Here is a 13916-nt window from a genome sequence, read left to right on the forward strand (position 1 = left end):
AGACAGCTCCCCAGAGGCTCAGTTTGTGAAAGCATAAAACAGGTTATGACAGAGATCCTGAGGCCATAAAAAGCAGAGTTGAGGCATGCATTGGGAATAGGTTCTTAGTCGTTTTACACAAACAAGATGAAAATTTCTGAGAAAATTGAAAGGTCACTTAGGTGAATGGAGCACACTGATATTGCAGGACAAATGCTAAATGTCCCACTGTGAAATTAATGCAATCATTTCTCAATTAAGATGAACCCAACGTTTCTGAAATCAAAATGTTTCTTGGGATCAATGTGAGAATTTAACCTCCTGCCCCATTCCAAGATGATTTTTCCTCAATGGTGCATTTTATAAATGATGGTATTTTTTAAATTGGCAAGGCAACATGGGAATAACTACCTTGGATTGAGCATCAAAAATGCACCATGTACTGAGCATGTGTATGTCCATAAAAGGAAAAAAAAAAAAAAAAACCCTCTCCTTTAATCTTCCATACTACCATGGGAAGTATTTTCTATTTTATGGATAAGGAAACAGAAAGTTGATGTGACTTACTCACAGTCTTAGGGCTAGTAAGTGGTATAATCCAAATTTTAAACAGAGGCCTGATTCCAGAGCTCAAGTCCATTCCACAAAATTAAGGGGAAATGTATACTAGAAATCAGTTATCATTGTGGTAGTTACAGCACTAACATTTGTGACATTCTATATTTGCAATCATGAGATACAGGAAAAGAGTTATGATTTTCCCAAATTAAAATAAATGCAGGGCTGGGGCTGTAGCTCAGTGGCAGTGCACTTGCCTAGCATGTGTGAGGCACTGGGTTCGATCCTTAGCACCATATAAAAATAAACAAATAAAATAAAGGTATTCTGTCCATCTATATCTACAAAAAAAAATTAAAAATATGCAAACTATGGTAAAATATTTCAATTGAGATTGACAGAATAAAAATTAAAAAATACTTTATTAAAGAGATACAAAGAAAAAAATACAAAATACCCACAATCTTATTATCCAACTGTTAATTGTTAATACTTTGGTGTCCAATTACCTAAGTCCATTCACCACCATCATGTATTTATTCTAAAATAGAGATCATATCATATAGAAAAATTTGTCCCTTGCTTTTTTTTATCACTAAAAACAATTTTAGTGACTGCATGGTATCTAATTAAATTGAACTATTCTCCTATTTCTAAGCCTTTTAATTGTTTCTGACTTTTTATTCTATAAACTATGCCAATATCCTTGTACATACCACCCCTCTCTCCATACATACACACACACCTATATACACACACAACATACACATATATATTTGAGTTTTCCTGAAAAATACATTCCCAAAAGTGGAAATAACTTTGAGGTCTTAAATATATATTGCCAACTGTTTCCCAGGAATGTTGGACCATTTTGTACCCTGAACAGCATGGTGTAAGTGCCCACCTTATTGCTACCAAGTGTCATCTTCAAGTTCATATGAGCAAAGCTCATGTACACTAATTACACAGACCCACACAAATCTCACCTATGGCAATGGCATGTATACAATTGGCCTACTCTTCTATGAGTAATATTGTGAGGTGTCGATGACTACCTTGCCAAGATCTATATTATCTCTAATCCTAAAAAAATAAAAATAAAAAATAAGGAAATCAAAGCTGCGTAAGAGTAAATGGGGAACCCAAAAGCACAGTGTCAAATCAGGAAGACTGGAATGCAAGCCCCACTCTGAATGAAGACTGTACTTTTATGTCATGCCACCTTGTAACTCATTTATTTGACCTTTCAAGTGTTATCAACTTTTCTTCTACAACTTCAGGGACTGATTCTTCCTCTAGCAACACTTCTGAAAACAATAAAACCAAATTAATCTTTGGGGAAGAAAAGAAGGGTAACTATACCTAGATCTTATGGGCTTTAAGAAAGAATTGTATGCTGGCATATTGTCTTTTAAAAAAAAAAAAAAAGGAGCAAGTGGTATACCCACTTTAGAAAATAATTTGGCATTATCACAATAAAACTGAAGATAACATTTCCTATGCTGTAGTTATTCAAGTCTTAGGTATGTACACTAGAAATCACTCTAACCTATTTGCACCAGGAAATGGAAACAGTCCAAATGGCTACCTACAATTAAATGCATAAACAAATAGTGGTATGATAATATAATATAAAACACTATATAGCAAAGAATAAATTGCAACTATAAGCAACAGCATTGCTGTATCTCAAGAGTTAAGCAAAAGAAATACGACTGAAAATAACAACTCCAATTTGCATAATGCAACCCTTACAACTGTTCAAAACTGAAGCTATGCTATTTTATTTAGGGATGAATATATAGGTGAAAACTTAACATTAGGATGCTTGCAATTTCTAAACTTAGATGATAATCACATGGGTATTTGCTGTATAGTTATTCATGTTTTCTTATACGTATATATACATATGTGTTTATCTATTTAAATTCAATGCCCTTTTCAGTTAGCAAGTTATATATTGCAATTTACAAAAGAAAGGCACAGGGTTATAATTAAACATATGCATAGTAGGTATAATATATGTTTTTTAAAAAACTTATCAAGCACTTGCTTTGTTTGATCTTTACAATAATATTCTGAATTATTATCATTCTCAGTTTACCACTGAAGTAACTGAGATAAACGACACATGATAAATAAGTAAATAAGTACAGGGGACTCTCTGAAGTTAAATTCTCTACTCAAATAAAATGACCCAGAATTATAACTATTGAAAGATTTTAAACTAATATTTCTCCAAAACTGGTGTCCAAAATGGCAAACTCTGCAGGAATAACAGTAAAAATCCTAGTTCAATAGGAAACATTACACTAGCAAACATACAAACTTTCAACTCTTTTTTTGGCTTAGAGTTTTATATTTATAGTACCTTTTTGTTTTATACATCCTGATGACTTCCCATTTTCCTATGAGAAAAGAAATTTTTAAAGAAGGAAGGAAGGAAGGAAGGAAGGAAGGAAGGAAGGAAGGAAGGGAGGGAGGGAGGGAGGGAGGGAGGGAGGGAGGGAGAAGTGGAGGGAGAAAGGGAGGAAGGGAGGAAACCAGCCATGGTAGGAGCGCAGACAACAAAGTACAGGACACTGAATTTCACCCAACTTCTTTCTCTACTACATTTTAAAAATAAATATTTTAGAAAACATCAAGTTTACAGAAAAACATTTTTGCTGCATTTGGGGCTCATTAGTACACATAAAGAGCTAGTTAAAATACCAGAATAAATAAATGAACAGTAGGACAACTGACCCCACATACAAAGCTCCACCTACTTTACTTCAAAGGCATTTGAAACAGAATGGGTTAGAAAACATAAATGATGCCTCCTTGAATAAATTTTGTAATAAATTTTGCTTTGTATTATAGATAAGGGATTAGATACCCCCATGTGGGAGTCTAACACTGGTGAACTGAGTTGAAGGGTAATAATTACCCTTAGTTTTTCCTGAAACTATTGCTAGTTTCAAGTCCTATGAACAAGAAATTAAAACACACACACACCCCTATTCAATTTCCATTGAATGCTACAACAGAGGGACTTAATTTTCTTTACAATATTTAAAAATTCCATAAGTTTTGTCAAAGTTTCTAGATAATTTTTTTCTACTCATAATGTAATATATTTCAAAATCAAAATTATAATGCTATCTAATTTTATGTTACATCATTTTTTGCATTTTAGAATACAATTCGTGCTACTCAAAATAATTACTTAAAGATGTAAATATACAAAGGGAAATACAGAAAGGAAAAATAAACATATTACTTCCCACTTGACTCAACAAAGAGTTTGATATTGTTTCCATACTTTTGGGTTCATTTTTTCTAACACTAATAAATATCCTTCATTGTAAAGAATCAGGTAGTAGCTCAGTTAAGATTTAAAAAAAAAATAATTGAGTATTTTTTCATGAAACAAAAATACCAAGATAATTAACTGAATGTTCTATAACAACTGCATTTTCATAAAGAATATAAATCTCAGCTAGAAATTTTTTTCAGATCACTAAGAGCTTCTTCCCTTATAAGTCAACCTCATACAAATAAATTACACAGTCAAAAACATTCTCAGGAAAGACTGTCTCATAATATGTAAAGATGCTTACAATTTAATAACTGAAAAGGCTCGTTAACAAAATTACACCTACAACATAATCCCAACTTGATGAACGGTACACCCTCATCATTATTAGTGGTGGGATGATAGATTTCTTACTTTTCTTTAGTTTTTCTAATATCCTTTAACAAGCATGTATATCTTCATAATCTCAAAAAATAACATCACAAAAATACACTCATAATTGATAGTTAGAATTCCAGGATCTTCAAACTTCAAATAGCATAATTATTCTTCTGTAGAGATTTATGCCATTACTTCAGTCTTCTAGGAGGGAGAGATGATGGGGTTCATACTTCTCAAACTGAACACTGAAAGGACCAGACAAACACATTCAGACTCCTTATGTATTCACAAACCAATCTTGCTCTTAAATAAGTCTGTAGCTCAGATGCAAAGGGCAATTTTAGGCTTAAAAAAAAAAAAGGAAACTAAGGAAGGCATACTCTGAGTCATTTTCTTTTCTACCTTCTACCCAATGAAAAAGACAAGGCTGAGATAGATGCCTAATACTTATTATAGCTGTTGAAACAAAGTTGATTTGCAGAGAAATCCAAGAAACCTTGTTGACACTCAAACTTGACCAAAAAACACCAAATAACCTCACCTGCAGAATGTTTTTCTGTCTCCCAAAAAAGGTCCCTCATGTGGAACCCTTAGACACTTTGTCCCAAAAGGCAGGTTCAATTTTACTGGTTTTCTATTCAAATACACGCTGTATCAGATTTAAACAGAATGGATGATTTTCTTTACTCTATAATCACATGGTTGGATTGTTCACATAGATTTCAATGATGCTAGACAAAAGGGAACAGAACTCCTTGATGTTAAATGAGGGCTACAGAGTCTTTTTTTTTTTTTAATTTTTATTATTAGTTGTTCAAAGGCTACAGAGTCTTAAAAAACATTAGTTTCAGGTGACCTTGGTCTTATTCTCCTGAGCTGGAAGACTCTTGCCATAGTTTGGATAAAACTCTGGATTAGGGATCAGGAGACTGACATAAGCCGGCTAAAGAACTTGGGACAAAGTCTTCTTGTCTCATTTTTATTATTTATAAAATGAGGATAAACTATAGTAATTACTTCTAAAAAGTCACCTCTGAGTTACTCCTGTAAAGGCAAACTACCCATCATGGCTATTATAACTAGACAGACAACAGACTGATAGAACAACCATATGAAACTCATAATGGTTGCTTTGGTGGCAAGAAAATAACATATAGGCTTTGGTTGGACTTCAGATTCCAAAACAGATTCCTTCACTTTCTCCTTATAGATTTCCTTATAGATCTGTGTCCTTCTCTGTCTCAACCCTGGTATCTCTCTAACGGAGGTCATTTCATGAATTGCTACATGAATACAAGAGAATTCTGTAAACCACCCGGAATATTAAATAAATCCTGATACATGTTATCCCCCCCACCCCCCACACACACACTCTCTACCACACCCTCTCTAATGAGTTGTCCAGACTCAGTCTATCTATCTTCAAAATGCCACAACATTAGTCATCAGCAGTGGTCACAAGAGACAGCAAGATGAGCCATTTGGGGAAGGAAAATAAAAACAAAACAGACTGCACTCATGAAGTTCCTAGGGGGTTTCACTTGCTTCTCTGCACTTAGCTTTATGAGCATTAAGAAAAGGAAGTACTCTGCTTTCAAAACAAAGCAAGGAAATGCCATGTCTTTCATTTATCTGTAACTCATTCAATCTCAAAAAATGAAAAATTTCTGCTAGCCAAATTTAGGAGTTTCAAATACCTCACTATCCCAAGCTCAGATTGCTTGAGGGAAGGCTGAGCCAACATGGTTTCCTCTGACATGGACCAGAAGGAGAAAAAGAGCTTCCTCCCACAGCAGATGGCCTGAGGCTGGCTGTTGGTGTCAATCCAGTGCTGTTCCTTCGAAAGACGCACCTGCCCTTCTGACTGTCCAGCTTCCCAGTCCTCAAAACTACCTCCCACAGCAGGCCACTGGGAGAACAGGGCCAGTTTTATTTCCCTTTCTTCTTTTCAAAGGTGATTTTCTTTAAACTGTACAGCTTGTTACTGTTGTTAAGTCGTGACTCCCCAGAGGATTATGTTTCTAAGTATGAAGGCATCTGTATGGCAATAAAACATACAATGTTCTTCAACCATTTCATTTTTTTAATTAAGAAAAAAAGTTACAACCTTCCAGAAAGCAATGTTCTGAGGAGCACCCCATACACATAATACAGTACTTTCTGAGCTCCTCGGGGGCTCAGAAAATATCCTGGCCTAGTAAACAAGGGCCACCCAAAGCCACTTCACGGTTTGGCTTCTGACAGCCGCCATGTCCCAGGACCCACACGGGTGAAACTGTAAGTCTGCCATAACAGTAGACCTCCTCCTAACTGATCATCCAGAAAGGAACAACAACATAATACCCATCTTACTTTTAAGGAAAAGAATTAAAAAGAAACCAAAACAGCTTCAGAGAGATAGAAACCCTCGAAAGGCAGAGGGAAGTCCTCTGTTAAATAGACTGAGAAATCCATGTTTCAAGAATGGCATTTCAGGCAATAGGAAGAAAGGCTGATTTCTCCCAGAGGGGCCCCAGCTTTGATGCCCAAGCTGCCCTCAAACATCAGGCTGTGCATTTTTGTATAGCAGGGTACCCTCGGGCGAGACAACCATAAATAGCTTAAAACAAGAACAGGAGATTCCATCTGTTTCTGGAATATTTCAACAACACCTGCTTTCAAGGTGAAAATCTGGGAGCTGTCCCCACAGCCTTCCTCTCCAACTCCCTCCCCCACCCCTAAACACTTATTTTAAACTAAAGCAGCTCACACACAATCTAAAAGGGCTTCTGCCTCCGCACCTGCCTGAGGAGACGGAACCCTTTGATTTTTCTCTGAACTGTATGTTTTGGTTTAAAAACACTGGAACAGTTAGAGAAGGAAGCTGGAATTCTTAAACCCAGACTCTTTATTACTTCTAGCTTCTTTTTCTGTGTGTGAAAACTGTGCTTTTCTATGTTTAGAGTAAAAATGAGCTCAACACAGCTGAAAAAGGATGCAATGTTTGTTCCTGCCACTAGGCCAGAAAGAGCACTGGAGTAAGAAGATTCTCATTGAAAACATTCAGTTTAAAGAGATGTTTATATGCCAGCTAGCATGGAAAGAAGGACAATCACTCTTCAACAGGGGCCCAAGAAACTGTTTTTTAAAAGACAAACAGAAACTGAAGTTGAAGTTTGAAAACTCCTATGTAAATCAGATGCTACTCTCAAACTGTTGTGCAACAATCAATAATAACCAGAAAAACAATAACCAGGAATACCCAAGCACCTGTCCCAAACCATTCAATGGAATTCCAATTTGCTATGAGATAAATCTAAAATTTAGGCATGCCCACACCAGCACTCTCACAATATGACCAAAGACTTCTGTGGTACCATCTTTTGCTTCACCCTTTCATTCCTCAGGGACTTTGCATACCACCTCTCATTAAATAGAGTGTTTCTCCCATGCACCTCCAGGCAATTGTTCATTCATTCTGTTTGAGCCAGTTTAACTGGATCCCATCGGCAATATATCCCGATTTGATTTGCCAACTAGAGATGCACACTGCCTAATCTGTGACCCCAAAGAACCATACATGTGCTCATATATTTTCTTAAAATATTTTTTAGTTGTACATGGACACAATATCTTTATTTTGTTTATTCATTTTTTTAAAATGTGGTGCTGAGGATCAAACTCAGTGCCTCATATATGTGAGGCAAGCGCTCTGCCACTAAGCCACAACCCCAGCCCATTCATATATTTTTTAATAACACATATCACACTATATTTTAATTACTTATTTACATATTCTCTTCCCAAATATTGAGTACCTCCCAACACAGTAAGGATAGCAAAAGTAAAATGGTAGTTGGACATCAAAAAACCATATCTGAGAATAGTATACCTGGAGGTATATTTGATTGTAGATTTGTAAATGACAGAAAGTCCTTACTATTGTTCATAAATGACAAAAAGTATTTATTGTTTTCATTTTGTAATATCGAGTTCAGTCATCAAACCTTGGATGACCATGGGTATCCAAAAGGTCTTCCAGTGGGAAATGGGGAATAAATCTTTGTGTCTATTTAATGGGACTTAAAATAAATAAAGGTCAAAGACCAAGTACTGCCTATTCCAGGTATGTATTAGGTACTCAGATACTTCTGAATTGAACAAAAATTTTAAAAGTTAAACTAAAAAAATTTAGGTAACACCTTAGTGAAAACACTTTTTTTTCCAAAATACATAATAGGTTCCAAACAGCTTCATTTGGTTGAAAACTCAGGTTTTCCCAAGAGCTTAAATAAGATCCATATGGATAATGGAGAAAATTGTAGAATACAACTATATATAATGTTTCTTTATAAAGAAATCTGATTATTGTATGACACATGTTTCATAACTCCCAAACAACAACTTTATGACTTTGAACTCTTATGCTCCTTCTATTGACCCCAAACCAGAAACTGGCTAGAAATAGCAGATAGCTAGATATCTCAGATATCAGATTTGGCCTTGATGAAGTATGTGCCATTTGAGCAAATTGGAAGCCATGAAAAAAATTCCAATTGTAAATCATTTTGTTTTATTAACTGAAAGACTTCTGAGCTAAATGTGTCTAACATCTGAAAATGTTAACATGCTCTCACTTTCCTAGGCTTATCATGAAGAACAAGTAACTTACCCATACCTACTATTGTCCTAGTTGGTGTTTTTAATTTAGTATTAACTATCATCTAGCAACTCATTAATAATATTATGGTGAATCTCAAGGAGAAGTAAAAATCCTTTAATGGCAGGAACTAGTCAACCATGGCAGAAAATAATGCATTTGACTCTTTTTTTTTCTCATTTTTTTGTAATTAATTTTTTATTTATATATGACAGTGGAATGCATTACAATTCTTATTACACATATAGAGCACAAATTTTTCATATCTCTGGTCACACCAATTCGTGTCTTCATACATGTACTTTGGATAATGATGTTCATCACATTCCACCATCATTTCTAACCCCATGCCCCACCCTTCCCTCCCACTCCTCTGCCCTATCTAGAGTTTTGTCTATTCCTCCCATGCTCCCCCTCCCTACCCCACTATGAATCAGCCTCGTTATATCAGAGAAAATATGAAAAAAAAAGTTCATCATCACTAGCAATTAAAGAAATGCAAATCAAAACTACTCTAAGATCTCATCTCATTCCAGTCAAAATGGCAGCTATTATGAATAAAAACAACAATAAGTGTTGGCAAGGATGTGGGGGGAAAGGTACACTCATACAGTGCTGGTAGACTGCAAATTGGTTGAGTACCCTGAGTTCAATCCCCTGCAAAATGGTGCAGTATGGAGATTCCTTGGAAAATTGGGAATGGAACTACCATTTGACCCAGCTATCCCTCTCCTATTCTATACTCAAAGGACTTAAGAACAGCATACTACAGGGACACAGCCACATCAATGTTTATAGCAGCTCAATTCACAATAGCTAAACTGTGGAACTAATCTAGATGCCCTTAAGTAGATGGATTTTTTTTTTAAATGTGGCATATATACACACAATGGAATATTACTCAGCAATAAAAGAGAATAAAATCATGGTATTTTCAGGTAAATGAATGGAGTTAGAGAAGATAATGCTAAGTGAAGTTAGCCAATCCCAAAAAAACCATAGCCAAATGCATTTGGCTTTTATTGGTATTTGTATTAATGCAACTTGTTTATACTCTAATACAACTACATTGCTTTCAAGGTTTTTTGTTTTAAATAAATGGGATTTACTCCTTCATCCAGTGCCTACCATGGGCCAGATATTCTTTGATAACCTTTGATACATTTGTGGAAAAAAAAAAAAGATAAAAATTCTCAACCTTTATAAAGTTTACACTCTGGTGGGGAGAGACAGAAAATAAAAATAAACCTAATAAATAAGTTACATGTATAAAATTTGTCAAAGAACCTTTCACTGTGAAATTAAGTTTAAATTTTATAATATAAGCAAGGCACAGTGGCACAAGCCTGTAATCCCAGTGACTCAGGAGGCTGAGACAGAACAATCTCAAGTTCAAAGTCAGCTTCAGCAGCAGCAAGGTGCTAAGCAACTCAGTGAGACCCTGTCTCTAAGTAAAATACAAAATAGGGCTGCGAATGTGGCTCAGTGGTCGAGTACTCCTGAGTTCAATCCCCGGTACCTCCCCCCAAAATTATATTACAAATAACCTAATGCTTTATGGACATGATGTCTGCCACTCAACACTGGACCTCCCTGCAAAATTCAAAGGTGCACTTCTTCTAACTAGTATAAAATGAGTTTGGTGGTATGAACCATGCTTCTGCCAATAACTAAATTTCATTTCTCCTCTTTGAAATAAATATCCCTTGAGGCCCATATTTTCATTCAGAGACTTTAGCACCCTGTCCTTCCATTCTCTGTGCATCTCCCTTTCTCTGAATATCAGGCACACAGTCACTTGGTTAAACACTACTCTAAGTGCTAGAAATACAGAACTAAGACATGGTCTTTACCAGAAAGAGCTGATTATCCAATAGACACAAAAGACACAGGAAGATGACAGCATGAGTGTGTAACTGAGGTCATAAAGCATGTAGGGTGTGCCCAGAGGAGAGAATTCCATGGTCTCTAACTGGGGAAGACTGCTCTCAGAGAACGGGCAGACCTGTGAAGGCAGAGAAGATATAGTGATTCATAGGGGACACGAAGACATAAGCCTGGGAGAACAGGCAGGGAATAAGTAAGTCCAAGAAGCTAAATTTGGGGAACCAGAGGCAGATTCTGCATACACGCCACTACGGGGAGCTACATCCCTCGTGAAGAGAATGGAAAGCAAACTAGAGGTGGCTTATGCACAGACATGAGCTGTGCCACTGGGAACATTGTGAAGTGTGACTGGCTCTCGAGGCACAGGTTAAGAAAATAAAAAGTATCTGAAGAAATCAGGGAGACCAAACAACAAAAGACAAAGCTAATAATCTCACCAGTCCCAAACTGTGCCCTCAGTCTCTGGGCAGATCTCGGTACTTCCCCCACTGGACAAGCCACCAACAGCTGAACTTAACTATGTTCCCAAACCAAACAGGGAAAGTGTTTGGCTCAGGCTATGGCTAAATAAACGAAAAATTTTTCCCCATGATGTTAAATACACACAAAGTGCATGTTCCAAAACTCATGTTTTATTTCTAGTGCCAATCACTATTTTTTGGCACTATAAAGTCAACAATAAAAAGGCACTATGTCTTGATATCATCCTACATATTATACATAGCACGCTGTTGTGCCATCATCCATCCCCCTGCTAGTCTGGGAACTCCTCAAGGGCAGGAACTAGCTAATAGTAGGCATTCAGTTAAGGGTTGACAAACAAATAAATGAATTAAGCCACCAAATTTTTCTCCATAGTTCCAACTGAGTATAACAGGACCAATTGCTACTATTTTTCATTCTAAATGATGATAGCATGAAGGCTGCTCAACTGGCCTCTCACAAACACCAACTCTACAACCCAAAATATAGGCACATAAAATCAAACTCCCGAATCAGATGTGGGCAATTTTAAATTTATTTTTATTTTTTATTTATTTGTTTGCTTGTTTATTAGTAGTACTGAGAATGGAACACAGGGCCTTATGTGTGCTCAGCACACACTACCATTGAGCTATACTCTCAGTCTATTAAATTTAAATTTTTGAACAGTTTTTCACTTCAGACATTCACCGAGTCAATGTGATCACGCACGCACGCACGCGCGCGCGCACACACACACACACACACACACACTCCAATTTAGAAAGAAACAAACGTTGTAGCTCAAAATATTATGAGGGAAAAACACTTTTGCAAAACTTCAAGAAATTAGGTTAAGCCCTCATCTCCCTCATATGAACCATATAAAAGGAGTGTCCTGGCCAAGGCTGGAAAACAACAGACAAAAATGGAAGAGAAAAATTCTTTAAAAAGAAAAAAAAAAAATCACCATTATTGTCAAATTGCAAAGTATATGATCATCGACACCCAAGTTGAGTCCTTTGGGCAGGTAGCACTGGGCCTGAGCTACAAAGACAAAGGCAGACTTGAGAACAGCTGCACACAGGTTCTGCCTACTTCCTGATGGCTTTCCAGCACTTTGTCTCCAGTGCCCAGATTATGAATGCTATGCTTGGTGCAGAAAAGAGTTGACCTCACTGATAAAGAATGATAATAAGATTGGTACAGAGAAATGCTAACACACAGCAATCCAGATTGACAGTGAGCAAAGGAGCTTCAAAAGATAGCCCCTCTTGTCCTAAGGCATGTGGTTGTATGAGTCTGGAGGACAGGAAAGGGGGATGTTCTTTTCTTGGTGAGAAGATGAAGGAAGTGCAGAGACTAGTACAGCAAAGAACTACCCTTTCTGGAATCCATAGAGGTCTGGCCTTTTATCCCCAGGCCCAGGGCCAAGGCCAAGTCTGGGGCCCGGATTTTGTCATGGGCGCCTCCCTGCTGCCTAGCCTGGGCTGCTCCACATGAGCAGAGAGAGACAGGAGGCAGGCCCCTCTGACACCTACTAAACCAGGGCAGATGGAGAAGAGAGTGTGTGGGATGCCTTTACCTCCCCCTCAGGAGGCGCCCAGCAGGAGCCCACAGAGCCAACAGCTCAAAAATCAAATTTCCACACATCCTCTAACCCCAGAACATGCTAACCCCTTGGCAGGAGGAAACAGAACATTAAGCAAGTGTAGCTCTGGTGTGTGAAGGGAATTTCGGAAGTCCTAAAGAAGCCTTCTCACAGGAATCTGTACTTTTTAAAAACCACTACAGAGGTAGCCAAGTTGGGAAACGTTATTCATTCGTTGACCCAAAGGGGGCAAGGGTGTTGCTTAGAGGAGGACACAACCCATATCTGCAAGACGTCCCAAGCTGCAGACGCATACTTTATTAATAATCTTACATACACAAAATGTCCACAGGAAAGCCTAACAGGCTAATTTCTGACAGCTCCAGATAACAGCAGGAGAAACTGAAGTCAGTCGGACTCTCCAGCTTCCACATGCTACACAGGAGCAATGGGCCCTTCCCACCCAAGGGATGTGATACAAATAAATAAATGCAATTATCTGCAAAACTCCAAGTGCAAAAAACACTGCAAAGTCCTTCTCCCAAAGTGCAGTGACTTGTAGGAAACAGATAGGAAAATAAAAAGAACAGCTGGAAAACTTAATTACAGAAGAACAACGCAAAAGCTGACATTGTTTTGCAGAAATACCAATGGTCAAAGCATTTCTCTATTACCTTAAGATATAGAAGCAGCCTTTCTCTCTTACCTTAAGATACAGAAGCAGCTCTTGGCTCCTGAAGATAAGCGGCAGAATCCAAATCTCTGTTTGCTGTCAATGTCAGTGAGCACAAATGTGAAGTTCTGGCCAACTTGGCTAACTGTGAGGCTGCAGCAATGACAGAACAAAGGAAGAGATGAACGTGCAGTAAGTTTCTTGATAAAGTATCTAATCACAACAAGTCACTGAACCTAGAACATTTCCTCTCTCACTGGAAAATTTTATAAATGAACTTAAAATTTACACATTTCAAGGGAATAGACTGTAAGCTAATTAAAAAAAAAAAAAAAAAAAAAGACAGCAGTTTGGTCTAGTGACCACCCAAAATCAAAATCATAAGCACTCTTGTACCAGTAGCATTCAGGCCATCAATTCCAAAACATGAACTCTATCTACTTCATTT

At 37.2% G+C, this 13916-nt stretch overlaps 1 protein-coding gene across 13 annotated transcripts in view; it reads right to left on the reverse strand.

The window, feature by feature from the left end:
- The window catches only part of Dennd1a (DENN domain containing 1A), a 504614-nt gene that overhangs the window by 322704 nt on the left and 167994 nt on the right, over positions 1–13916 (reverse strand). For all 13 annotated transcript variants that reach the window (XR_011704159.1, XM_071600929.1, XM_027944539.3 and 10 more), the window contains exon 5: positions 13502–13621. Coding sequence is in view for 12 of the 13 variants with exons in the window: in XM_071600929.1 (XP_071457030.1) it covers positions 13502–13621 (120 nt within the window). In the remaining variant the exon portion in view is untranslated. The remainder of the gene's footprint in view (positions 1–13501; positions 13622–13916) is intronic.

The sequence above is a fragment of the Marmota flaviventris genome, chromosome 13 (genome assembly GCF_047511675.1).
Source record: "Marmota flaviventris isolate mMarFla1 chromosome 13, mMarFla1.hap1, whole genome shotgun sequence".
Lineage (NCBI taxonomy): Eukaryota > Metazoa > Chordata > Mammalia > Rodentia > Sciuridae > Marmota > Marmota flaviventris.